Source organism: Parambassis ranga, chromosome 2 (assembly GCF_900634625.1).
Source record: "Parambassis ranga chromosome 2, fParRan2.1, whole genome shotgun sequence".
In the NCBI taxonomy this organism is placed as follows: Eukaryota; Metazoa; Chordata; class Actinopteri; family Ambassidae; genus Parambassis; species Parambassis ranga.
The window spans coordinates 26,365,485-26,390,701 of NC_041023.1; the positions used below are offsets into that span (position 1 = coordinate 26,365,485).

A 25,217-nucleotide genomic window follows, 5' to 3' on the forward strand; every position below is an offset into this window, starting at 1 on the left:
GGTGGAGAGGATGGAAGCGGTTCTCCAGGATCCCCTGCAGCTTAGACAGCAACCTTCTGTCAGGGAGTCCAGCTCCGCCCCCACAACATCACCGGCCCTTCTGATGAGTTTATTGAGTTTGTTTGTGTCCGCTCCTTTCAGTCTGCTGCCCCAGCACACAACAGCAAACAAAATGGCACTGGCAACCACAGACTCATAAAACATCCTCAGCATGGACTGACAGACGTTAAAGGACCAGAGCCTCCTCAGAAAATAGAAAACAGAAAATCTGGCCCTTCTTGCCATCCCATCGCTGGCAAACTGGAGGGGGTCTAGCTGAGGCCTAAGGCCAGAGTCTTCATGATGTGTGGTGTCAGTGCCACCAGTCAGTAGTCCTAAGAACCACTTGACCACAGCGTCCTTGGCACCGGCACTATGCGGGACATCTTCCAAAGACCCTCTGGAGACTCAGGCTCATGAAGACCCGGTGTTTAGCCGGAGTCTCATCTTCTCATTGAGGATGGCACTTAACAGTTCTTGCTATGGAATTGCAGTCTACACAGAAGTTGATGTAGTCTGTGATGCACCCTGTAAGCCCATCAATGTCCTCACCCTGCGGCTCACAGTGTACCTTCCAGTCTGTTTCCTCATAGTAGCTCTGCAGTGCCAGACAGCTGTCCTCTGACCACTTCCTCACTGTCCTCGTGGTCACAGGCAGCCTTTTAACCAGGGGCACATAACAGGGGGTGAGGAGAACCAAGTTGTGAACTGATCTTCCCATAGGGGGGTTTACATACAACAAGTCTAAGGTCCTCTCTTCTCTAGTCTTACAGGTCACATACTGAGTGAATTTAGGTGCCTTGTCTATAGAGACGTGGTTAAAATCACCTGAGATTATAATGAGAACACTCATTATATATATAAAATATTTTTTCACACGTTGAGCGTGTCGTATTTATCATTAGCTAGGCTATAAGGCTGTAATTCAGACACTGGGTGGATTTTTTTAATCATTTGACAGACAGGAAATTATAATCATCTAATCAATCATATTCTAATCAATTTTGTCTGAATTTGAGAAAACAAAAACAACAATGGTTTATTCTTTGGCTTATATTCAAATTTTGTCCCCAGGGACCTTTGTCAGAGCTTCTAGCTTGACTTCTTGTTTAAATCAAGCACAGCCTGGAAAATGCCAATTCATGTCTTGACATTATTGTATAAACCTCACAGACATACACTGATAATTAAAATGCTGGGCACCATTCCAGTGGACTGGAATATAGCTCTATTCACATTGCTCAGTAGATGACTCATGTAGGCCGTAAGCTATCAATGACTCGACATGTAGCAAAGCACTGAGATCACCCTGAAGGTGCTTTTATAACAAGAACACTGTTCCTTGTTCCTGGATGGGAAACACAGCAGTTTAGAGTGGTAAAATACTCTGCATCCATATCGCTGTATCATAATCCTCATTTACAAGCGGTGAGATAGCTGTGCTGTTCCCCCCCAGTATTATTCAGATTATCCACCAGTAAAACATAATACAATATAAACTGAAATGAAGAGCATGGTAAGATAGGGGACTTATAACATCCTCACATCCTGCCTTATAGGGTGGTTTTGTGGATTTAGTGGGCATTTAGTTTTCATTGCAGATAATGCTAAATCAATTAGTTATTCAAATACAAAAAATATGCAGTAAATTACGAGTTGTGTATTGGGGTCCGAAATAAGTTTGTTTGTAAAAAAAACTATTCGTTTATTTAATGTTTAGAGTTAAGAGATGATTTAAGGATGTGATGTGATAGGCTGTCTGTTACAACCTGCAGGCCGCTTCGTGTAAACAAACCATAGCAGGTGTACTGTCTCTTTAAGGGCTGACACTGCTCCCTCCTTGCTAGCCTCCCGCTGCCTGTTATTTTCTGCAACAAGATGGCTGTCGTTCCTGAGAGCAGAGTCCTCACTTTCAGCGTTTTTAAATGGAGCTCTTACTCGTCTACATATTTACCTGAGTGAGTATAACGCACGTTAGCTGGCACAACGTATGCACTGTGATTTGTGGTTACAGGTGGTCTTTTGTCGTCTCAGTGCACCATTGTTTCTTGTAGCCGGCCCGACTGGCCTAGCTCGTCTGTGATCCAAGCCATGTAGCCTATCTTTTTCAGCAGGGACAGGGTCGTTTCATTTGTAGACTTAGCCGGCCGACAGCGATGCGTTGTTGGAATTGAAGTAATTCAGATGGGGGTTGGCGTTGGTGCATTGTTTCCTAATGTAAACAAAGTTACATTGTTATTTTTAAAAATCAAACTGTATTTGATCAGTACCTCTCAGTAGTTCAAAAGATAGTATTTCTCAATATTCTGTTAAGCGTTTAACTAAAAATGGTTAAAAACAGTGTCTGTGTTTGGAAATAAATGTAGCAATATGTACTCCGGCACTCCGTTATGGTGAAAACGAACGTCCATGTTAGCTAACTGTAGTCCAGAGCTAAAGTAGGTGCTGTTATCTAACCATCCTGCTTTAGCAACTATGCTAATGAGCTTGTTTACTGGCTACCTGAAGCTGGTGTTAGAAAACGAAACCCCGTTTCATCATGCGTTAACTCCTTTAAATGCAGTATTTTCTAAATGAAGTCACCCATGATGACAGAGCATGCGCCTGTTGCTTGGTCAGCAGTACTAAAGATACAGTTTTGCTGTACCTAACGGTAATGTTAGCAAGCTAATCATAACAGTTGGCTAGCCTTTAGTAACGATTGATTACGAACTAAATAAACTCTCCAGATGCTTCTGGTCTGGTTGGCTTTTATAGATATTGTCAGTATAATAGGAATAATTTACCATTACAGGTTGATTATAATAAAGCGCGAAACTGCCTTACACGTCTGTCAATTCTGCCCAGTTGTGATTTGTAAACCCAGGCTCATAACTTTGATTCAGTGCTGTGTGTCTTCTGGTCATTTGTTGCTGTGGTGGGTTGTATTTCCACATACATAACTTACCTGTGCCTGTGTCTCCCGTAGGAATATCTTGGTGGATAAACCTAATGATCAGTCTTCCAGGTGGTCATCTGAGAGCAACTACCCTCCACAGGTAAGACAGACAGTGAAACACATGGAACAGGAGTGTTCTTGTGTTAATTGATTTCTGCAAGTAAATATGAAACCCAGATAGATATGACCTTTTTCTTCAATTAATAGAAAGTTTAGTTGCTGTCAACCAGCTATCCTAAGCCTGTCTCTAACTGCAGACTAGCCTAGCCAGGTTCCTGCCTCTCTAGTGATGTGTCCTGCAGATGGACTACATCCCGGATTGCAGCAGGCAATGGTAGCCGGCCATTTCACTGCAGACACACAACCTTTCTGTTTTGAAGAGCAGATGAAGGGTTACTGTTGACAGAACAGTCTTAGTGGTGGAGTTGTAGGTTGAGAAAGTTGCTGCTGTGGCAGCTGAACCACAGTATATCAAGAACTGCAGCATTGACCTGGCCAGTCTACAGAGGCTGCAGCTTGATGGTCACCAGTGCCTGAAATTCCAAAGTAAATTACTAAACATAATTTTTAGCTTATAATTTTTATCTCCTTTCTGAATAAAAACAACTAATGATGTGATCATGCATCAAAATCGGTGGGACTATGGCAATTTATATTGTTGATCATTTTACACAGTATGGTGTAGTTTCTGATATTTGGAATGATCAGTGAAACACTTGTGACACTTGAGTTGATCAATTGTTTAGTCAATCGATGGAAAATTGATGGAAATGATGTTCGTATCAGTGGAGTCAGTCAAGTCAGAAGGGCTGCCTTTTTTATTGATCACAAGGCTGGCCTCTCAGATTAATATTTCGTGGATTGAAAGAATATCAGTATCCTTTATCAATGGATGTGAAAATGTTGGCCTCTGGAGTTTAAGTGCCGTCTTTCCAGTGGGGCATTTAATCAATGCTCTGGGCTGGTAGCCTCTGCTCAATCTGGCCTAATGGCCACTGGTGATTTGTCACTTGATGTCCTGGCTTGTTAAAGCAGCAGTGACAAGCAGGTGCAGCTCATGTATTGTATGTAATGCCACTTACCTGACACAGTAGATTGACCTCTGCTGTAGTTGTTTAGGTAACAAGCAAATTTCCTTCCAGTGTCTGGCCTTTCATAATCGTACGCAGTTCCATGTAGTCTGCAGTCACACACACACAGGATCATTTGCTGTGATTTCATGCTCTATTCTTTGTTCCTCCAGTTTTTAATCCTAAAATTGGAAAGGCCGGCGATCGTTCAGAGCATCACCTTTGGGAAGTATGAGAAGACTCATGTGTGCAACCTAAAGAAGTTCAAAGTGTTTGGTGGGATGAGTGAAGAGAACATGACAGAGCTCTTGTCCAGGTATGAACACTGTATTTGGTATTTTTTTGTCTACTGCAGTCAGAAATGTCAGCATATGTCTCTATTTCTGTGTGGTAAACAAGCTTCTACAGACTGTATCTGTATGGAGGTGGGATTATTGACCCCTGTGATTGATTTGACTTTAAACTATCGTATAAATTTTCCTCTGTGTGATGTTATTGAGTTTGATTCTGATTTTAATTGGCGTGTTGCACTTCACTGAGTTCTTTACGTGAGTTATAGATTCTGCCTTGTTTTGATCACACATCAATGCAGCTTTTAGTGATTTTCTTTCATGTTTGCATATCTTTAAGTAAATTAATCGAAAACCATCAATTCCAATATAGGTTTACTATTTTTATACGTAATAGACAAAAACCTTTTCTGATTTTGACAATACATTGTGACTTGAAACACGTTTTCTTGCCAATTTTATCTAAAAATTAGGGCAGCCTTCAGTGATTACTTTATTTTTCTGACTACTAAGTCGCACTTTTTTGATCCTTTGGCTGGGTATGCGACTTATACTCAGGTGCGACTTATATATGAAAAAATATACAATTAGTTATTCTTGTGTCCTGACTTTGCATTCCGAGCATAGGTGATGCGCACGTTCATGGAACGTGTGCTTGCAGCTGAGCCGATATGTCGCTAATTCCAGACAGCTGTAGCGCATGGTAGTCTGCCTTTGACTCATTTACAGAATGTTTATAGGAATTTCTGTGCAGTGAAGCTAATCATTTCTCCGCGTGAGGACTTGTTGAAATGCGTGTGTCTCACTCTCAATGCCCTGCAGCCGCACCACTTAAGAGGAATTCAAGAGGCAACGTTACTCTAAAAACGTAGTGATTTACGCTGGCCCGCTGGTGAGACATATAGTCCGGAAAATACGGTACATCTCTCACACGCTCACACTAGTTCTTGTGAGCATGTTGTCTGTTATGGGCTCCAGTGCATGTTTTACTTTACCTGTTCAACTTATGATGTAACTCTTTTATATCCTCATAGCATAATAAAACATAAAAAGCTTTAGAAGTAACATATTTTATTATTTTACATCAAGTGACATTAAAATCTATAAAGGTAAAAGAAGCTAACCGGTTGAGATCTTGCTGGATCTGGAAGTAAGGTTTCAAATATTAATGCCAGTCAAAATACTAGAAGTATCCGCATTTTATTATTAGCATATAGCTGTGCTCTTGAGTGATGCTGGTTCTCTTATTTGCTGCTGAGAAGAGACATATTGGTTGCAGGAATACACAAGAATGATGGATTGTATTGTATTATTGTATCTGTTTAAAGCGCTCATCTTCAACTTAGTGTCATGTCTTTGACAACCATGTTGAGGATACTGTCTGTGAAGCATGAAGTTTAAGGGGTGCAGAAGCTCTATGGCAAACTTGTCCATAAGCCTCTGCTGCTCTGTTTCACTTTGTTTCTTGCACACAGTGTACTGTTTACAACCATTTAGCTGATTAAATATCTTAAAACTACAAAGAGTCATTGACATGCTCCAAGGAGAAGGTTTACTATTTAGAATTAAATCTAGTAATAACACAAGCAAAAAAAATATCAAGACAACATAGGATAGGCCACTTCTGCACTGATCTACTATCACTTTAATGGGTCAGCTAACATACCTAAAATAGTGTTATCATGGAATTTAGGGATTCAGTTTTTATTCACCTCACCCATCTTTTAAAGGCAGAACAGGTGGAGAGTAGGGGTGGAACGGTTCACTAAATCCTCGGTTCTGTTTTTATCACGTTTCTGAGGTCACGGTTTTCAGTTCTGTTTACAATGTTGAGTTTTTTTCTACTTTTAACACTCTGGAAATACCAGATGAGCATAAAATACACAGCCTATTTATCCAACATTCAACATATTTAAGAATCAGTTCAGTGTTTCCCCATCATTATATCAGGTCAAGTCAATTTCATTTCATTTTATTTTCTATATAGCACCAGATCATAACAGAAGCCGTTTAAGAAAACCTTTCCTATAGAACAGCTCTACACCTTGTTCCTTTATTAAACAAACTAAACAGCTCATGTTATTTATGTTATTTGCACGGCAGCATGTCATTTCTGTCTGCGCTGCTGTCTGCGCACAGAGGCGCAATGTACACACACAGACACACACCGTCGGACAGAGAACGTGTGTTGTTTTGTCCACCGTTGCTCATTACATGCTAGTTGCATAGACTGAACTCTATTTCTATGCTAGGCTAAGCTAACGTTACTGATGTCCATGTTTTTATTGTATTTTTGCCATTGAAATATGCTATTTATATCCCGCTCTGTGAGCATTGACGGGACCTTCGGCAGCTTTGCGCACGATTGAGTGCTGTGGGTCTCTCTGCTCCGCCTGCAGCTGAACCTGCTGCGCAAAGCTACAGAGAGACTGACCGGCTGTAGGTGCGTTGAGGCAGGGGAGGAGCTCACGGTCGCTGCTTGTCAAGCAGAGTAGCCTGACTGCAGAATGATTTCATGTCAGTCTCCAAAAGTCACCAGAGAGAGTCACTCTGGCTTTAAAAAAAAAAAAAAAGGTTTGAAAAGCCGCCAAATGTAGCGAGAGAGACGCCAAGTTGCCAACACTTCCATGCTGTGGTGAAAACGCCTCCCTGTATTACTTGATGCGCATGTCCAGAACCGAACAGAACACGTGCCCCGAACCGAAACACGTGTACCGAACGGTTTGGATTTCTTTCCTAAACCGTCCCACCCCTAGTGGAGAGGAAAGAGAGCAGAAACAGTGACCGGAAGAGTGAGGTAGACAGAAGGAAAGGTACAGGTTAGGGTACTAGTGATGTAACAGAACAATGTGATCCACCAATCATGCAGGCCAGAGGTGCAAGTAACGTCGGACTGAATGAAGATTTATGTAATTGGACAACTTGAGGCAGTATTTAATTTTAAAATCTCATAAATAGTGTGTTCTATGTTATTTTTTGTCTTTCTGGATTAAAAAAAATCAATTACCTCAAAACTGCACCTGCATAAAACTTGCTATGTTATAAAAGGCGGCTGTATCAGGGAGATACAGAAGGTGCCTGGAAAAGAATTGCTAAATAAGGAACAGTTATGGTTCAGACATCCTGTAACAGGCTTAGGCACACAGGGTGTGGTTGTTGATTTATTAACATTTTCTTTGTTCACAATGTTTAATCAGTAACAGAACTGGAATGTAGATATTGAGTTTAATGGCTCCAGTATCAGTGCTGGAAAGTTATTGTTATTAAATCTGTTTAAGTGCCACAGCTGGAAGACCATCCACACATTACCAGAATATGTACTCGGTTTTCATTTTGACTCCGTAAGAGAATGTATGAAACTACTAGATTTTCTTGATTCTCTCTTTGTCTTTCTGCCAGTGGCCTTAAGAATGACTACAACAAGGAAACGTTCACCTTAAAGCACAAGATTGACGAGCAGATGTTTCCCTGCAGATTTGTCAAAATAGGTAAGATATGCCTGATGCATGCTTGTTTACAATGGTCATGATTTTACAGTGGTCTCCCCTTTTCTTCCTATTGTCTCAGTGCCTCTGATGTCTTGGGGTCCAAGTTTTAACTTCAGCATCTGGTACATCGAGCTGCACGGTATTGAAGACCCTGATGTAGTGCAGCCCTGCCTTAACTGGTACAGTAAGGTAAGATAATTAATCCAAATGGTTGGTAGAACTGGGAGAGGGGATAACAGCACAACCATGCTTGAGTTTGTAATTAAATTGATTAATCACGTGGCAGAACTAAACCTCCTAACGCAGGCATTTGATGAAGAGACTCCATATGAGGACTCTAGTAAACGGTGGACAGAGGTGACAGCAGCAGCTCCATTTTTCTTTAGATATGATTCCCATTGAAGTTTGATCATTTGTTCTAAATCACATTGAACTTTAGGAGTTACTTAAGTCTCAATACTGTATTTATTGTTTAACCTTAGGAGGCACACTTCAGTCTGTTTCAATGACTGTTGAATAATACTTTACAGAATTACGTTAGTCTTCGTTTTAACTAGGGCTGTGCGATTTGACGATAAATGATCGTGAAGGATTTTAACGTATCGGCGATCTACCAGAACGGACAGATCGTTTTATCATCCATAGAGCACGTTCTATTAATTGCAGTTTTATGTTCGCGCAGAAGCATGAGTTTTTTTCACTCGTCCCACTCTCAGTGCGCTAAATGTGAACACGACCAACCAATGACAGCCTCCCTGGTAGGAAGCTACGGCTGAAAACGAAAAGAGAACGGAGCAACTGGTCCCTAAAATGAACTCCACCTTTATGTTCGGTACTGTTTCTGCCGGCAGCAGCGGTGCGTCTTCTAAGCCCGTGTCTGTGTGTCCGCGCGACGTGTGTCGCAGTGGAAGGGCCGCGTGTATTATAATGCTACGAGCGCGTACACGCCCACCTCTCTAAACATTACCAGCTCGTTATACTCAGGTTCGCTGCTGTTGTGCCGTCAGCAGCTCTTCTGTGTGTGTGTGTGTGTGTGTGCAGTGGGAGGGCCGCATGTACATCAGATGCAGACAGAGGCAACAGCTAATGACGTCACCAAAACAATAACGCAGGCATTTGATGAAGAGGCTCCATATGAGGACTCTAGTAAACGGTGGACAGAGGTGACAGCAGCAGCTTTTTCCTTAGATATGATTCCCATTGAAGTTTGATCATTTGTTCTAAATCACATTGAACTTTAAGAGTTACTCAAGTATCCATACTGTATTTATTGTTTAACCTGAGGAGGCACACTTCAGTCTGTTTAAATGACTGTTGAATAATACTTTACAGAACTACATTAGTCTTCTTTTTAACCTATTTGAAATAAAACTTAATTTTGTTCTGTAAGTTATTTAAATTTTCATGCTTATTGCATACTGAGTGCACATTATCAGAGTTGTTGTTTGCCTTTAAAATCTACTGACAGTTTTTGAGAGGTGACAGAGTAGGCTACCTGACGTCATTTACACAGAAACATGCAAATTAGTGTCAATGTAAAAACAAAACGTGATAAAATCGTGATTGTGATTTTTATCATTAAAGAATCGTGATATAAAATTCATATCCATCCATATCGCCCACCCCTACTCCTTGGGATGATCTTTACATGAAAAATGGCCCAGAAAGGTGATGTGTTGCTGCTGCAATGCAGTAATTGAATATCAAACAGTATTTAACAGAGTGGCATTGACTAGTTGACGTTTAAGACCAACAGCATGTGTACCGTATTTTCACGACCATAAGGCGCACCGCATTATAAGGCGCAGTGTCAGTTACACGGTCTATTTCTGTCCTCAGCGCATACACAAGGTTAACTGTGCGAGTGCTTGCATACCAGCTTCCCTCTCATCGCTGTCAGAGTCACTGTCGTTGCCGGCTGGCTGTTCTGAAATTACGCCGGCGTTTACAAAAGCTCGAACAACAGTCAATACAGAAACATGAGTCCATGCGTCCACAATCCACTCACATATGGTGGCGTAACTCGCCCGGCGCTGCCTCCCAGTCTTGGTAAAGCTGTGCTCGCCGCCTGCCATCCATCGCTCCCACGCCGCTCGCAGCTTAGCTTTAAACGCCCTGTTTACTCCGATATCCAGCGGTTGAAGTTCTTTGGTTAACCCTCCCGGGATAACGGCAAGCTCCGAATTCGTCTGCTTCACCTGGTTTTTTACTCCAGCGGTGAGATGGGCGCACATGGAGTCACAGATCAGCAGCGAGGGTGATACGTGGAAAAAAACACCCGGTCTCTTTACATAAACTTCTCTGAGCCACTCTCCTATTTTCTCCTCGTCCATCCAGCCCTGATCTGCGATCGGACCCTCGCATCTCAGCTTAAAGCTCCGCATCCTCCGCAAGCCGCTCACCTCTCTATCAGCAGCGATTCAGTAAAAACCGGCTGGATATCAGTGAGGAGAGCCGGTGTAGCCTCTCTCTCGACGGTGGCAGCGACAGAGAAACAGCATGTGTGTTTCTATGGGCAGAACAGTGGCTGCTGCTGAATGCCTGTTGTGATTCCAACTTTATCTTTACACTTTATTAACAAATAAAGACCATCTTCAGATATACGTTGTCCCGCATTTTAATCAGATGCACCACAGTGATTCCTAATTCATCCTTACCAGTGGCTGACTGTACAGAACATTTATTACAACAATAAACAGGAAACAACTGCGCGAGTTCAAACCTGCCAGCTTCCCTCTCGCTGTCAGAGTCACAGCCACACACGTTGCCGGCTGGCTGTTCGGAAATTATTATTATTATTGTTCGGAAATTATGCCGGCTTTCACAAAAGCTCGGGCAACAGTCACTGCAGAAACATGAGCCCATGCATCCACAATCCATTCACATAACTGATGTAACTCGCCCGGCGCTGCCTCCCAGTAAAGCTGTGCTCGCTGTCGGCCATCCATCGCTCCCACGCCGCTCGCAACTTTACTTTGAACGCCCTGTTTACGCCGATGTCCAGCGGGTGGAGTTCTTTGTTAACCCTCCCAGGATTACGGCAAGCTATGAATTCATCTGCTTCGCCTGTATTTTTACACCAGTGGTAAAACGGGCGTATGCGGAGTCGCGGATCAGCAGCGAGGGTGATGCATGGAAAAAAAACCATCTGGTCTCTTTACATAAACTTCCATGAGCCACTCTCCCATTTTCTCCTCGTCTCCTCATTTCTCCTTAACAAAGACTCCTGCTGGAAACATTTCTTTAGGCAGAGTCTTTCTCTTCCATAGGCGGAAGTTTCTGTCCATTACCATCCAGTCCACCACTACAGTCCGTATTGATACCGTGCTGGTCCCCATTCTCTCCACAGTTTGGTTCACGGGGATGTCGAAAGTGAGGTGGACTTCATCCATGTTGGTGATGTGGCTGGGCTGGATGTTTTTGCTGGCAAAGTTGTCACTGCATAACGCGGAAGCTGTAATCAGCTGGAAGTTGCTGCACCAGTACCGTAGCATTCAGCTGATTGGTGAATTGCTGCCAGCGTACACTACGTAAGCTGGCAGCAATTCACCAATCGGCTGAACCTGTGTGTTACGTAGTATCCATCTGATTGGTTCATCGCTGCTAGTGTACGTAGTGTACGTATGACGTACTGTTCAGCTGATTGGTGAATTTCTGCCATCGTACGTAGTTTACGTACCACGTCCCTGTGTCTGGTACTCAACCCATACACAAGGCGCACCGTATTATAAGGCGCAGGGCCGACTTTTGAGAAAATTTTAGACTTTTAGGTGCGCCTTATAGTCGTGAAAATACGGTACTTTGCTCTTGATGTGTATCAGCCTTGTTTAAATGCATTGTATAGCTAGTGCTAAACCTTATTGACATTTTGGGCTTGTAGCTAAAATGCTGCCTTGATAGTCTCTAAATAGTAACAGTAGCCATGTTTATATTTGTAAGCATTTATTATGACAATATTAGCAGTTTTCTTTTTGGGGAGACATTAGATCATTAAACTAGGAACTGAGCAGCTGTAAAGACGTAAGGGTGTGGCTTTGGAAGTGAGATATTTTAATTTTTCTAGTTTTCAAGAATTACCAACCCTTGCTTCAGTTATAGCTGAAAAAAAACAGCTTTTAGCTCATCATTCCACATTAGTTCTAGTTTTGGTTTTAATGCATATCAAGATAAACTTTATCCAAACTCTTTTATTTAACTTATTAACAGCACAGTTCACTGCAACATAATTATTATGTTTGGCTCAGTTCATATTGTGCTACACCTTTGAGCAAGAGCTGATTTAAAGCCAGTATCCTTCTTTTTATGACAACATAATGTATATGAAATTTATATAGTGGGAATTATTCAGAGCTACACCTAAGGCTGCTTTAGTGTCTCTGGTGGTTGAAAGCTCTGTTTGTGGACTGATTTTTCCCTCCATCATGTCTATGCAGTACAGAGAACAGGAAGCCATCCGCCTTTGCCTCAAACACTTCCGGCAGCATAACTACACAGAGGCCTTTGAGTCACTGCAGAAGAAGACACGGATAGCTTTGGAGCATCCCATGCTCACCCACCTACACGATCGACTGGTGTTGCAAGGAGACTTTGATGCCTGTGAGGAGCTCATAGACAAAGCTGTGAGAGGTATTGCGCTCAACAATAAACTTAAAGCAATTATTGTGTACTTTTTGTTGTTTTGTGTTTTCCTCTAATGGTGATTTTTACCACATGTGATTCTCCCCTGTCTTTAATAGATGGCTTGTTTAACCAGTATATCAGCCAGCAGGAGTACAAGCCTAGGTGGAGTCAGATCATCCCAAAATGCAACAAAGGTACAAGCACCCAAGAACTCAGCCGAGACGACATGAACAGTGAGACCATCTTTTCAAGCGGGAAATATTCCCCATTTGTCATTTTACATTCATTGCATTCTGAAGGCTTTTTGACCTTGTTTCTAATTCGCCTTTTTTGATTGCTACCACCCTCCTATCCCTGTGCTTCACCCATTTTTTACATTTATTCACTCCCTCACTTTCTCCTGCGTCATCCCTTTATCCCATGCTCATACACCATCCTTGTTTCCTCCTTCCTCTTTACAGGTGACGGTGACGACAATAGGCCAGGGATGAGGGGAGGACATCAAATGGTCATTGACGTCCAGACTGGTGAGACCTACGCAGCCAGTGTTATGACTTAGCTACAGTGTGACTCACGTCCTCCTACAGTGACTCACATCACAAAGCTCTATTACTGTTTAATCAAATTAACCCTCCCTCCCCGTCCCTGCCATTCTCCTTCAAAAGATAGCTATCCTGAGGGCAGTTCTCCTTTAAAAGCACATAAATCACCGCTTTTGTTTTGACAGAGGTAGAATACACAACTATTTGTTGTCGGTGGTGTACTTTCCCTGCTGGCTATCTGAAAAACAAAAGCCTGCATTGTGTTCGTGAGCAAAAGTGATGCAGTGTCTATATCTTGTGTCAGAGCAGGGAGTCGGCATTGCCTCCTGCTGGTCTGTGTCTCGAGCTGTACACACAGACCATTGTGTTTTTATTGGACTAGTCAATAGAAAATGTTGATTTTAATTTCACTTGCAGTAAGTTGTGTTATGTTTGACCTTGTCTTGGCCTGGGTTTACAGTCTGCACTACAGCCTCCTTACTGTTGTGTGGGTTTTTCTGACAGAGAGCAGCAGTACCATCAGTATAGTTTGTTTATCTGGCTCTGGCACTATGAAATAAACACTAAGCTTAATAGTAAGGGAAACTCATGCCAGATTGTACGTGGAGTGTCTAGGCTAAAAACCTGCATACGCAAGACCAGGCTTTTTAACATTTAAACACAGGCCCACTGAACTCATTCAGCGACAATGATCTGACATGACATTTTAAAAACAATAGTTCATTTCCTTATATTCAGCTAATGCATCATGATGTCAAGCACTATAGACATTGCAATGGTACATTCTTGTTCACTCCCGGACTTCTCTTGTCCTTCTTCAAGCTTGTCAGTGTTGGGCTGTTCTGGCCCACATGTCATTGTTAATGCAATAATATGTTCATCTAAGCTGCAGATTATCTACCCCCAAAGCCCCAACAACCACACATGTGCTCATGCTTTTATTAGAATGCACTCACATCTCATACAATAAGAACAGTTTTGTTGATCATCACTTGTTTTGAAATTACAGCAGTAATGACACAGCCTAAATGGAATAGAAATACTTTATTCCTCCCAAGCTGGGAAATATAGGGGCATAATAAACATATACCGGCACATCTATCTGTAAAAATAAACAGTATAGACATTATTTCCAGCAAATAGAAATATAACATAAGTACAAAACAAAACTGACATTTCCTCCTATGTGTGTTTAATACAGTCACAGCTTCCCTTATCTTTATCTGGCAGCACTGCACTGACCTGTGTTTGACCCAAGCAACTATGTTTTCACAGCAGTGACAGCAGCTCCTTAATTAGTGGTCATATATCACAAACCTTTCTTCTTAGTTCTTAAGTGATCAAAACTTAAAGTCGATTCACAGCATTGGGTCTGGGGTCAATGCAAGCATGTTATAGATTGCAGTTTGTATTATAAACCAAATTGATTTCTGAGCCTTTACTTTGCTGTTTCTATTGTAATTAGATAGTGCCAACAGCTGAAACAAAATGTACCTCTTGCCTGCTGACTGTTCCTCCTGCCTGCCATTTAGTAAAGAGTTGGTGTTTTGTACGGCTGCAATCTTTCCACTTACCGAGCAGTATTTCTGCCCTGCAGAGACAGTTTACCTGTTCGGAGGCTGGGATGGGACACAGGACTTGGCAGACTTTTGGGCTTATAGTGTTCAGGAGAATCAGTGGGCCTGTATCTCCAGAGACACGGAGAAGGAGGTAAGGAAGGATCATTTTTTGTATATAGGAATCAGGTTTTCATCAGGATCAGGTGGTTTTTATCTGCTCTTTTCAAACAAATTGAATAGTAGTCTGTCTCCTGTGTCAGAGTGGACCAAGTGCTCGCTCGTGTCACAAGATGTGCATTGACTCTCAGCGGCGTCAGATCTACACACTGGGTCGTTACCTGGACTCTAGCGTCCGGAACAGCAAATCTCTGAAGAGTGACTTCTATCGATACGACATTGATGCCAACACCTGGACGCTACTCAGTGAAGATACATCAGCCGATGGAGGCCCAAAGCTGGTGTTCGATCACCAGGTATCTGGATGTTTCTTAAGCCTTTTACATGAAGTCGGCATGCTGAGCCCAGCTGCTCCATTGCTATAGATTGAAATTGCTTATGTTACTGTACATTCCACACTCTTTTCCCTCATTTTTTAACATTAACCACATCCTGTCTTGTCCTCCTCCTTTTGCTACAGATGTGTATGGATTCAGAGAAGCACATGATCTACACATTTGGTGGTCGGATCCTGACATGTAATGGCAGCGTGGAGGACAGCCGGACATCAGAGCCACAGTTCAGCGGCCTGTATGCCTACCATTGCCAGGCTGCAACATGGAGCCTCCTGCGGGAAGATTCGTGTAACGCAGGGCCAGAGGACATCCAGTCCCGCATTGGACATTGCATGCTCTTCCACACAGTGAGTCAGGACACTGACTAATGCGACGTAACTCTGGACTGAATGTTGATCGTTATTTTCTTTTTTTTTTCCACCACCAGAGAAACCGCTGTCTGTATGTGTTTGGGGGTCAGAGGTCAAAGACTTACCTCAATGACTTCTTCAGCTATGATGTAGATGGAGACCACGTAGAGATCATATCTGATGGCACCAAGAAGGACTCAGGGATGGGTAAGAACTGGATTTAAAGTAAAATTCTTACTTCTAATTTTGTGTTTGTACAACCTGGACCTCTGATGCTGATTTTTGATTAAAATGTGGGAAGCTGTAACACAGGGAAATCCAATTCAGTCACTTGTTAAATTGTGACAACACAGTGATCCTAGTGATTATACCGAAGTACATTTCCTTGTGTTAAACTTCCTTTTTGGCATTTCCTCAGTTTGTGACAAAGAACATGGATGTCAGAAAGCCTTTGTGATGGTTTGACAGACCTCAGATTAGTTTCACATTTGAGATGGTAATAATAATAATTTGATTATTCCTACATATGTTGCGTATTTTTGCTTAGTACAACCCTGTTAGATATTGTATATAAAGCAGATCAAGCCATCAGTAATGGACCTCAAATGATTATTTACATTTCGTCTCATAAAATCCATTCTATAGAGTAGTAAAACCTTTTTTTGCATGTTGTGGCTTAAGAGTTGTGTTTGAGAGGTTAAAATCTTGTTTTCTGGTCTTGATCTTTATCACTGTTCTTTTATCCCGTTCTAATCCAATAGCAGACATGTCGTTTGTTGGGTCTGATGGGTTCACTGCATTTATTGGCTCTTACACCTCTATCAGCAGGCAGGTGAAGGATTCACTCCCTCTGCCAGCAGTCAGATGCTCCATGCCAGATTGACTGAAATCTGTACCGCCGTCTCAGCTCCACCTAAAAGCCAGTATCAATAGACCTCTGTCTGCCCGGCACTCACCTCTGTCTTACACTGCCAGAATCAGGGAGGGAAGAGAGTTAGGACAAAGTGATAATGGGGAGATGAGGAACGAAAGAAAATTCAAATGGGTGTGCGAGTGAAGTAGAGCAAAAAAGAACAGAATGTGTTTTGGCAGGAAGGAAGCAGCAAGCCTGAACAGTTCTCTGTTCTCCTCTCTGCCACATAATCAGTATCACATGTGGATGTGTGCTGTGGCTCAGGCTGAGCTCAGCATTGCAGCAGCTCGTCCTGTTGGTGCTGATGTGCTGACCTGTAACCCCAGTCTCTGTGTGGGAGGGCTGATGTTGCCCACACCGTGCTTTGTCTGTCTATCCAATCACACGTTATCTGAGTAGGTTTTGTCAGAAACTGCGGTTTGTGCTACTTGTGTATTTGTTCATTTTTTCGTCTTTAGGAGTAGCTGCTTTATTTTTATAATGTTTCACAATAGTTGTCTGATGTGTGAAACTGCACTGTGTTCTGTTTTTCACACTGGAAAAAAAAATATTTTTTTAAACCATTAAGTATTGCTAATTACTTTGGCATGGCTGATTTTTGTGTTCAAGTCCTGTATTTATTTTTTTACAAAAGTGTCAAAAGCATCAAAGCTGTGAGCTGGAATACAGTTAGTTTGAATTCTGAGTCAACACGTTTTAAATTATCCCTCATTTTCCTGCATGTAAAGCAGCGGATCGCCACAGCAGCTCTAATGCTGACTCAGTCTACTGCTGAGCTGCCAGAGGCTTATCATGAATTTCATGCTTGTTTTGCATCATCTTCTCTGTACAGTTCATGGAAAAAAAACCAAAATGAACTTCTTTGTGTCTACTGAAAATAAGGGCACAAAAGTTATTATCAGTATTATCACAGTATTTTTTGGTATGCATGTTCCACATGCTATAAGTTGCATTTTTACATACTCTGCAAATAAGTGTTTGAATGTCCTCATATTAGCTGTATAAGCCCGCAGATCTGCCAAAAATCTGATGTGACGGGTGGTCCATAGTGAGAATAATGGGTTTTTTACATCTTATCTTATTATGCAAAGAGAAATTTAGATTAAATTGGTCTGAATAAAATAGTTAAGCTTGGATTTGGTTCTGTTTAGTAGAAGACCTGCATTTCACACTTTATACATTTAAGGGCCTTCTGAGAGTTTGATTTTTTTTTTCTCTTTTTCACAGTGTCTGGCTGGTAAAGCTAAAGCTTAAACCTGGTGTCAGGCTTTGACATTGACACTATGCTGTAACTGTAGAGATATAATGGAGCCAGTTTAGATTGAAGGAATCAAGCATCAGACACATTTTATGAATGGTATTTATCATGTTCCAGTATTTTAGTAACTCAGTAAATGAGGCATGCAGAACCCACTCTGACATTTGTTAGGTGCCATGGTTTAACATCATACCGACACACCTTGCTCAGATGGCTGACCTGCACAGGCCCTGCAGGCCTGTTGCTTCAGTGCTGTACCCACCGCCCATCTCGGGGCAGCTGTAATCATAGGAGAGGACTGTGTGTTTGCGTGTCTGCATTTCTCATCACACTGAGCTCAATTTGCATGCTGTTCACTCTCCCTTGCACTGTCTGGCCTTGTTGCCATGGTGGCGCGTTGCTATGTTATCAAGTAGTTTTCTTTGATATCCTCAGTGCTGTTTGTTGCTGTTTTACTTTTTTGTTTTGATTTAATGGAGAAGGACATTTTGTCATTATTGAAAACTTTCATAGAAAGCTCATGTCACTCACGCACTGGTTACTTCTCTACTAACAAAACCAGCTGAATCAGACTGACAGTTTTATGTATTCTTTTTAAAGCTGATCATCAGGCTCATTTGTAGTTCTTTTTTTGTATGTTCGCAGTGCCGATGACGGGCTTCACTCAGAGAGCCACCATTGACCCAGAGCTCAATGAAATCCATGTTCTGTCAGGCCTCAGCAAAGACAAGGACAAACGTGAGGAGAACGTCCGCAACTCTTTCTGGATCTACGACATCGCCCGCAACAACTGGTATGAGGCAGGCTGAAAAACATACACACTTTGTCCTGCTGAGACGTTTTCTCTGATTGTAACCACAATAACACTCGCAGGAAGTACTTTCACTTACACACCAGCTCTTTGTAGCCAAGATCATTCACCACAAGAGATAGCAGAAAGCATGCAAGCAAACAACACTCACAAACTCTACACACTTAAATACAAATGTCAGCCCTGAAGTGCGTCACATGCCAGAGCATTCTATGACCTCTCGCACACAGCTGGTAATCCCCCAGCCCTCCACTAGGGAACTGCTTGTTTCCAATGAGTATGTGTGAGAGAGGGACTGCATGTGCATGTGTCATGTTTGTATTGGTGTTTATAAAAGGACAGGCTGTAGCCCTCACTGTTCCAGTTCAGTAGTTGTTCTTGTACTCAGTGAACAGTTAAATAAGTCAATGAGATGCTTACAACAGTGTGTGCATGTGTGCTCGTTCATGGTGAGGATCAAGATTAGATCCAGAACAGTTTGTGTCAGTCTTTGAAGCACCTTCAAACAGGCGGTTCAAACATGGTTTCATGAATCAGGTTTAGGTTTGCGTAGGCATTTAGTTGTGATGTTTATGTCAGGAAAGCCTTAGTGATGACCTTTTTTTAAAAAAAAAAAAAAAAAAATACCAAGTGTGTTTTCCCGACCACAAGGAACTGTATGTATGAATTTTTCAAGGGCTTTAGGAAGTGTTGAGATTTTTTTCCAGTAATTTAAATCTGACTACTTCCTGTTTTTATTTCTGCACGTGTGTCTCTGCTCAGGTCATGTGTGTACAAGAATGACCAGGCAGTGAAAGAAAACCCAAGTAAGGCTCTGCAGGAGGAGGAGCCGTGTCCACGCTTTGCACACCAGCTGGTCTACGATGAGATGCACAAAGTAACACACACACAGTACATTGTATCACACAGTTTTCATGTCATAAATTCAAGTAGGGACACTTCAGATGCTTAGATTTGAGGACAACGTGAGCGCTACTTCAGCATGCTCCAGTTTTAATTGATGCTGATTGAAGTTAATGTGAATCCTCAGGACATGTTCAAGCACACTGGGTTCTACTGTCCACTGTCCGACATTAACATGTTTAAGGAGCTTTCTCCTTGCACTTGAAAATATGAGAAGAATCAAGTGATTTGTGGTGCTTTACAGTGAACAAGGACAAAGGCTGCAACATATGTACAGTTTTAGCTGTTTATGTATATACAGTATTTGTTGTATGACAATTTTCTCCTTTTAAAATGACCAAATTAGATTATTACTAAGGAAAATTGTAAAATTATGTAAACAGGAAGACTTTGAATGTAAATATTCTGAAGGAGACGTAGACCTGGATCTCTTTCTCTTCTTGCTTTGAGCTAGATCAGAAGATGAAAACCACTCTCATGCATAATCAGTATAATCAGCAGACTGTCATGAGGTAAAAATAAATCTATCAGCATCTCTGAAGCTCATTAACACTTCCTTATTGCTTTAAAGTCACGTTTAAAAAAAAAAAAAAAAAAAAAAAAAATGGTACATATGCTCCATATGCACTCTGTATCGAATAGAGTGCACAGACACATTTTTGATTGTTAGTGTGGGTATATGTGTATGAAACGGAATGTTTCCTTATATTCTTCTGTGTGATTCCAGGTGCATTACCTCTTTGGTGGAAACCCGGGGAAGTCTTGTTCTCCTAAGATGCGCCTGGATGACTTCTGGTCCCTCAAACTGTGTCGGCCCTCCAAGGAGTACCTGCTGCGCCACTGCAGATACCTCATCAGGAAATACAGGTCTGGGGCTCTTTTCATTCCCGCAGCCATTGCTGTGTATTTTACCAACCAGTTTAAAGTCCTATGCCAATGAAAGGTTCTACCAATATCTGCTGCATTCATCTAAGCTAATATAAAATTGGATAAATAACAACTGAATTAAACTCTGTATCTGAGGACTGGGAGTCATGTGGGATCTTCTATTCATGCTGTTGTTTCCTGCCTCCCCAACCATGCTTCAGTTCCTTTGTTTCTGTTGCCATCTAGTGTGTAGCACTTGTATCTGCAGCCTGCCTGTCTGTGCATGTTTACCATCCATGTGTTTCGGTTGGTCAGGTTTGAGGAGAAAGCCCAGTCAGAGCCACTGAGTGCACTGAAGTACCTGCAGAATGACCTGTCGCTCACTGTAGACCACACAGACCCAGATGAGACCAAAGAGGTACCAGATTTCTTCTATATATTTTCCACATTCAACTTATTTCATAAAATAAGGTTTGTTTTTTCAGTATTTCAGGGTTGAATAAATTCAGAAAAAATAAATCCACTGTAGGCGAACAGGCATAAAAGAGAGGCAGAGGAAAATCACAGGTTATGTGAGCCTTAAATGAGTTCCATTGAGTCAGAGTAGGCTGGTGTGAATGTCTCAGTTTGTGAATAATGCAGAGGTCCCATTACGTTACAGCCTCAGCTGTAATTTGCAGCCACCATCTGTCAAAGACGGATGTGTGATCTGAAGGTGTGGACCTCATCTGTATTCAGAGGGGAGCCGCAGGAGTAGGTTGTTCTGTGTCGTTATATGTTAAAGTGACTCAAACGTTTGTGCTTCAGTTCCAGCTCCTGCCCTCTGCGCTCTTCAAGTCCAGTTCTGACTTCATCCCTCTGGGTAAGAACCTGATCACTCATAAAAACACGATACACTTCCCGTGTGTTCACATGGGAAGATTACTTCACCGTGAACTGTCACCCATTTTTGTTAAACAAAGTTCTCTAAGAACAAAGTTTATGGAGTAAGTGGAAAGGCTGCACATGGATCACATCAGTACGATAAGTTCTTTCCTGTTTTTCCTCAGGTTTCTCAGACGTAGACCAGACATACGCTCAGAGGACTCAGCTCTTCGACACACTTGTTAACTTCTTCCCGGACAGCATGACCCCACCTAAGGGCAACCTGGTAGACCTCATCACTCTCTAGCCCCTCCCACCTCTGACACCTCACCCATTGGACTGACTGAACACTCACTCATGCACACTATGTGGAGACAGAGACCACTTATTTTTCTATTCATTGATGGGATTACACTTCACTACACTGACCTGCTACTGTCACAGGCTGCGTTACCATGGCGATGAGGGTTGTAAACACACACAACAACACTGTGCTAGTTGGGGGGAAAAAGCAGGATTTCACAACAGCCTGACATGTGTGTTTTTCCTTAGTTTTCGTTCCCTCTAATGAAGACTCATTGGAGACATTTGCATTTTTCATCATTGACTCTATTTTTAAGTGCAGGATATGTGCACACATCCATCCGTGTTTGGATGATGAGACGCCATGTTTTGAAGCCAGTTGTTTCTAAAGTTCAGGTTAAATTCCTTTATTTATTTAAAGTACAGGACAGCTGATAATCTCTGTTTATTTAGTGCTTTCAGCATCTTGGTTGCAAAACCTATCTGGTTTCACATCTGCTGTCAACTTTTCTGTAACGTACACCCTAATTTATGATTGTGATGGCCACACAGATGCAAAAAGCATTAACAATTTGAATAGTGTTGTAGGAACAGAGGAATGATTCTATAAGATAAAGTTTAATATATATCTAAATATACATTTATATTGGTTTTGGTTTTCCCTGTAAAACTGGCTTTCCTCCATAATTATTGGACTCTAATTTAATTCTAAGTTGTGTACAGAATATGTATATATACATATAGGATATTTCAAAGTTTCCCTGGATGGAACAAATCCTTTCAAAGAAGTCAACATGCAGGAACTTTCCCACGCTCAGTGTATAATTCATTTAACAAAAGGACAGAACACGGGGTGTGTGTGTGTGTGTGTGAAGTGCTGGTGCCTGTTATCCAGTTTGATAATAATTCGAATGGGAAAAGCCTGTTTGTGCTGGTGTGTTGACTCGATGCTCTTTCATTGTGTGGTGATTTTTTTTTTTTCTCCCCTCAACAATCCCGAAGCAGGGTTAAGATGAACCAGCCTAAGATGCTCTCATGAGGTGTTTTTTTTCCACTGCAGGAACTCAGGGGATGCAAAAGGTAGCCCCCTAGTCAGCCTATTCAGATGATGGATTCTATCAAGCATGATGATACAGCAAAGCAAAAACACATGTGGAGTGTTCACAATAGATCTTGGGATTTTTTGTGTGACTTTTAATTTAAAAATCACGAAAACAGGACTTCTATTATTATTTTTTTTTTCATTAATGTGCTGGGTATTTTTTGATTGCCGTTTGCCCTAAAAATGTGTTTAAAAAAAAAAAAATCAGAAAAAGGAAAAAAGCACAAACAATTTTGATTAAAATTATCCAAACAACTTATTAATTATCCCAGTTACCTCCAATTAAATTTCTGTCTTTACTCTGTTTCTCTTGAGTTCTTATTAGCCATTGATTTGGACACTTACATTCACTAAAATAGGAAATGTTAAAATAAAGCCTTATGATCTTCAGCTTAAACTTCAGCTATATCTTAATAGTTTCACTGCAAACATTGCAGTGACATTATGCTGTCCAAGTACAAAATGTTCATAGCTCCCGGTCAAATCAGAATGGAGAATTGTCTTAGTTGGCTGTTTCAGTAGGGGGCGAGAGTGAAAGGCTTTTATTTGAAGCAAAAGAATTTCACGTGCAACCTGATGCATGCAATAGACAGTCAGTCATTGCAGCACTTGGAGGAACTTGACAGCGATCATTCAGAAAGCTTCATTAATGTATCTAAACGTTTTCATTCCCAGAGTAGTGTGAAGAGTGCTGTTTAGCTGAGGTGGCACAACAGATGAGATGTGAAAAACTGGGGTGTGATTCACCAAACGCTGATACAGCAAGTTTAAACCAAAATGACTGATGAATGGAGGAGGTCAAAGATTAGGTTCAGGTCTCTGCTGTAATGGAGTAGCTCTGGTAGAATATCTGTGTGAGGCATTTGGCTGCTGAACCACTCAGTTAGTCGACATGTTTACCTGTGCTGTTACCAAATCACATTGTGGGATTTGGGATCCATGCCCTCTGGTGCTTACTCCTCACTCACAGTCCCAGTCCCCCCCCCCCCTTGTGTCTTCTTATTTGTCTTCCTGAATCTCAGTCAGACTCCAGCTAATTGCCTTTGGTTTTTTTGGTCGGGTAATGGCAACAAACTATTGTCTCTTCCTGTACTGTGACACAACAGAACACTACATGACTGTTAACCAGAGTGTATAGATAAGATAAGCTGTGCGTTGACAGACGGAGGAGATCATGAGGTCGTTTTAACAGGAGGGTAAAATATGCTTTGCAAGTACTTCAGCTTTTTGCCATTTTGTCTTTCATGTTGAACTTTTTTTTTTTTTTCAAACGACGTGAGTCACAGGTGTTTGTAGGACACATGAACACATGAAAAAAATATTTAAAGATGGGCTGTAAGGCTGCGGCAGAAAGTCTAGACTGAGAATGGGTTTGTCAGCACCCGAAGAACATGTCATGTCTCTTTTCAATACAGATGTAAATGAACATTGACAGTTGATTGTTCTGAATTGAAACCCAGAGAAGTACATTCAGTGTAAAGTTATCTATACTCTTTCTGTCTTAATAAGAATGAGCTGATATGATTGATACCTCACTCATATATGCCAAAGAGGAAGCTGCTGCCAGCTGGTTGTTAGCATACGTTGCTATCAGGCCTGAAACCTGGGTGGAATGGCTAGCCTAAGGTCCGCAGGATCCTAAGTGTTATACAGTCCACAAGGGTCTCCCAGTTTCAACATCAAGGGTTAACTTTTTGGTAAAATTGATCATGTATTGAAAAAAGAGGCTGTTGTTGAGGTTGTTTTAGTCTTTTCCTGGTATTTGCACATGTGATAAAAAAGAGATCTAAATGTGTTATTACTGCCCAGATCAAAGGATTTGCAAATTGTAGCAAAGATTCTATCTTCCTATATGTGTACTGTTGATATCTATAAGCCCTCCATGTGCTTTACCGCCATGTTTCAGCTCCAGCATGAGCGCTGACCTGCCACTCAGACCTTCCCTGAGATATAATCAGGATGATTTATGTGTCTGTGTGTGTGTGTGTGTGTTTACCTGCGCACAACAGATACAGATCAGTCATTATTAAAACACATCAATGAGGGATGACTTGTGGCATTTTGATGAAATTTAGTAGCATTTATGTTTTGTGCCAGAAGAAAGCTGTGTTTAAGAAGATTAAATGAAAGCACCTTTGTAAAGGAAAAAAGAAAAGAGAAACACACAATGCCAAATACTACTTTACTTTTTGCTATTTTAGGTGAAATCCTCCACATGGTGACGTTTGCTGTGTGGGAAAGATGCTTGTTCATTTTCTCGCCCTCCTCTCACGCCCTGGGTGGGACTCAGGAGTTTAAAGGCTGGTACTCTCAGATCAGTGAGCACTACTCTGTGGATACAGTGAATGTGTAGAAACCCTTGTAGTATTGCATTGTATGTAATGTATATAATGAATAAAGATTGTATTTTGTTCAAGTTTTCTTAACAGCAGTCTCTGTTGTGCTTCTGCCACCCGTTGACCATATGTAAGCATTACACAGTAAACCGAAGTGGAAAAAAACATTTATTTTCAGAAGTACATCGATGGCAGCCGAAGCCATCCACAATTTACAGCTTCCAGTGTGTCAGACCCCTGTTGTTTGCCTTCAGCAGCAAACAAAGCATAAATACATAAAATACTGCTAAGATACTTTGGTCAAAAAATGGCACAACTATAATAAAAGTGAAACTGAAGACACACACAAAAACACACAAGTTAACAAAACATAGTTTGAGTGCCCAGTTGTATATTGGGTGAAGTGAAAGTAAATATATTAAATGGGTTTAAAAGGAAGGAAAATATGCAAT

At 41.5% G+C, this 25,217-nt stretch overlaps 1 protein-coding gene across 2 annotated transcripts; it reads left to right on the top strand.

Moving 5' to 3' along the window:
* The first annotated feature begins 1,872 nt into the window (after window positions 1-1,872).
* On the top strand, window positions 1,873-24,474 carry mkln1 (muskelin 1, intracellular mediator containing kelch motifs). Of its 2 annotated transcripts, none has more exons than XM_028396101.1 (18): window positions 1,873-1,997; window positions 3,008-3,077; window positions 4,221-4,363; window positions 7,737-7,825; window positions 7,905-8,014; window positions 12,259-12,451; window positions 12,562-12,678; window positions 12,907-12,972; window positions 14,585-14,697; window positions 14,807-15,019; window positions 15,184-15,405; window positions 15,486-15,615; window positions 18,225-18,372; window positions 19,153-19,267; window positions 20,021-20,160; window positions 20,476-20,578; window positions 20,968-21,022; window positions 21,210-24,474. In XM_028396101.1, exons 1-18 carry the CDS (start codon window positions 1,918-1,920, stop codon window positions 21,329-21,331), a joined length of 2,229 nt encoding a protein of 742 aa, XP_028251902.1. In that variant the 5' UTR covers window positions 1,873-1,917; the 3' UTR covers window positions 21,332-24,474. The 2 variants fall into 2 exon arrangements, with proteins under 2 accessions (XP_028251902.1, XP_028251910.1); XM_028396109.1 differs by having other exon boundaries at window positions 12,562-12,639.
* Window positions 24,475-25,217: the final 743 nt, after the last annotated feature.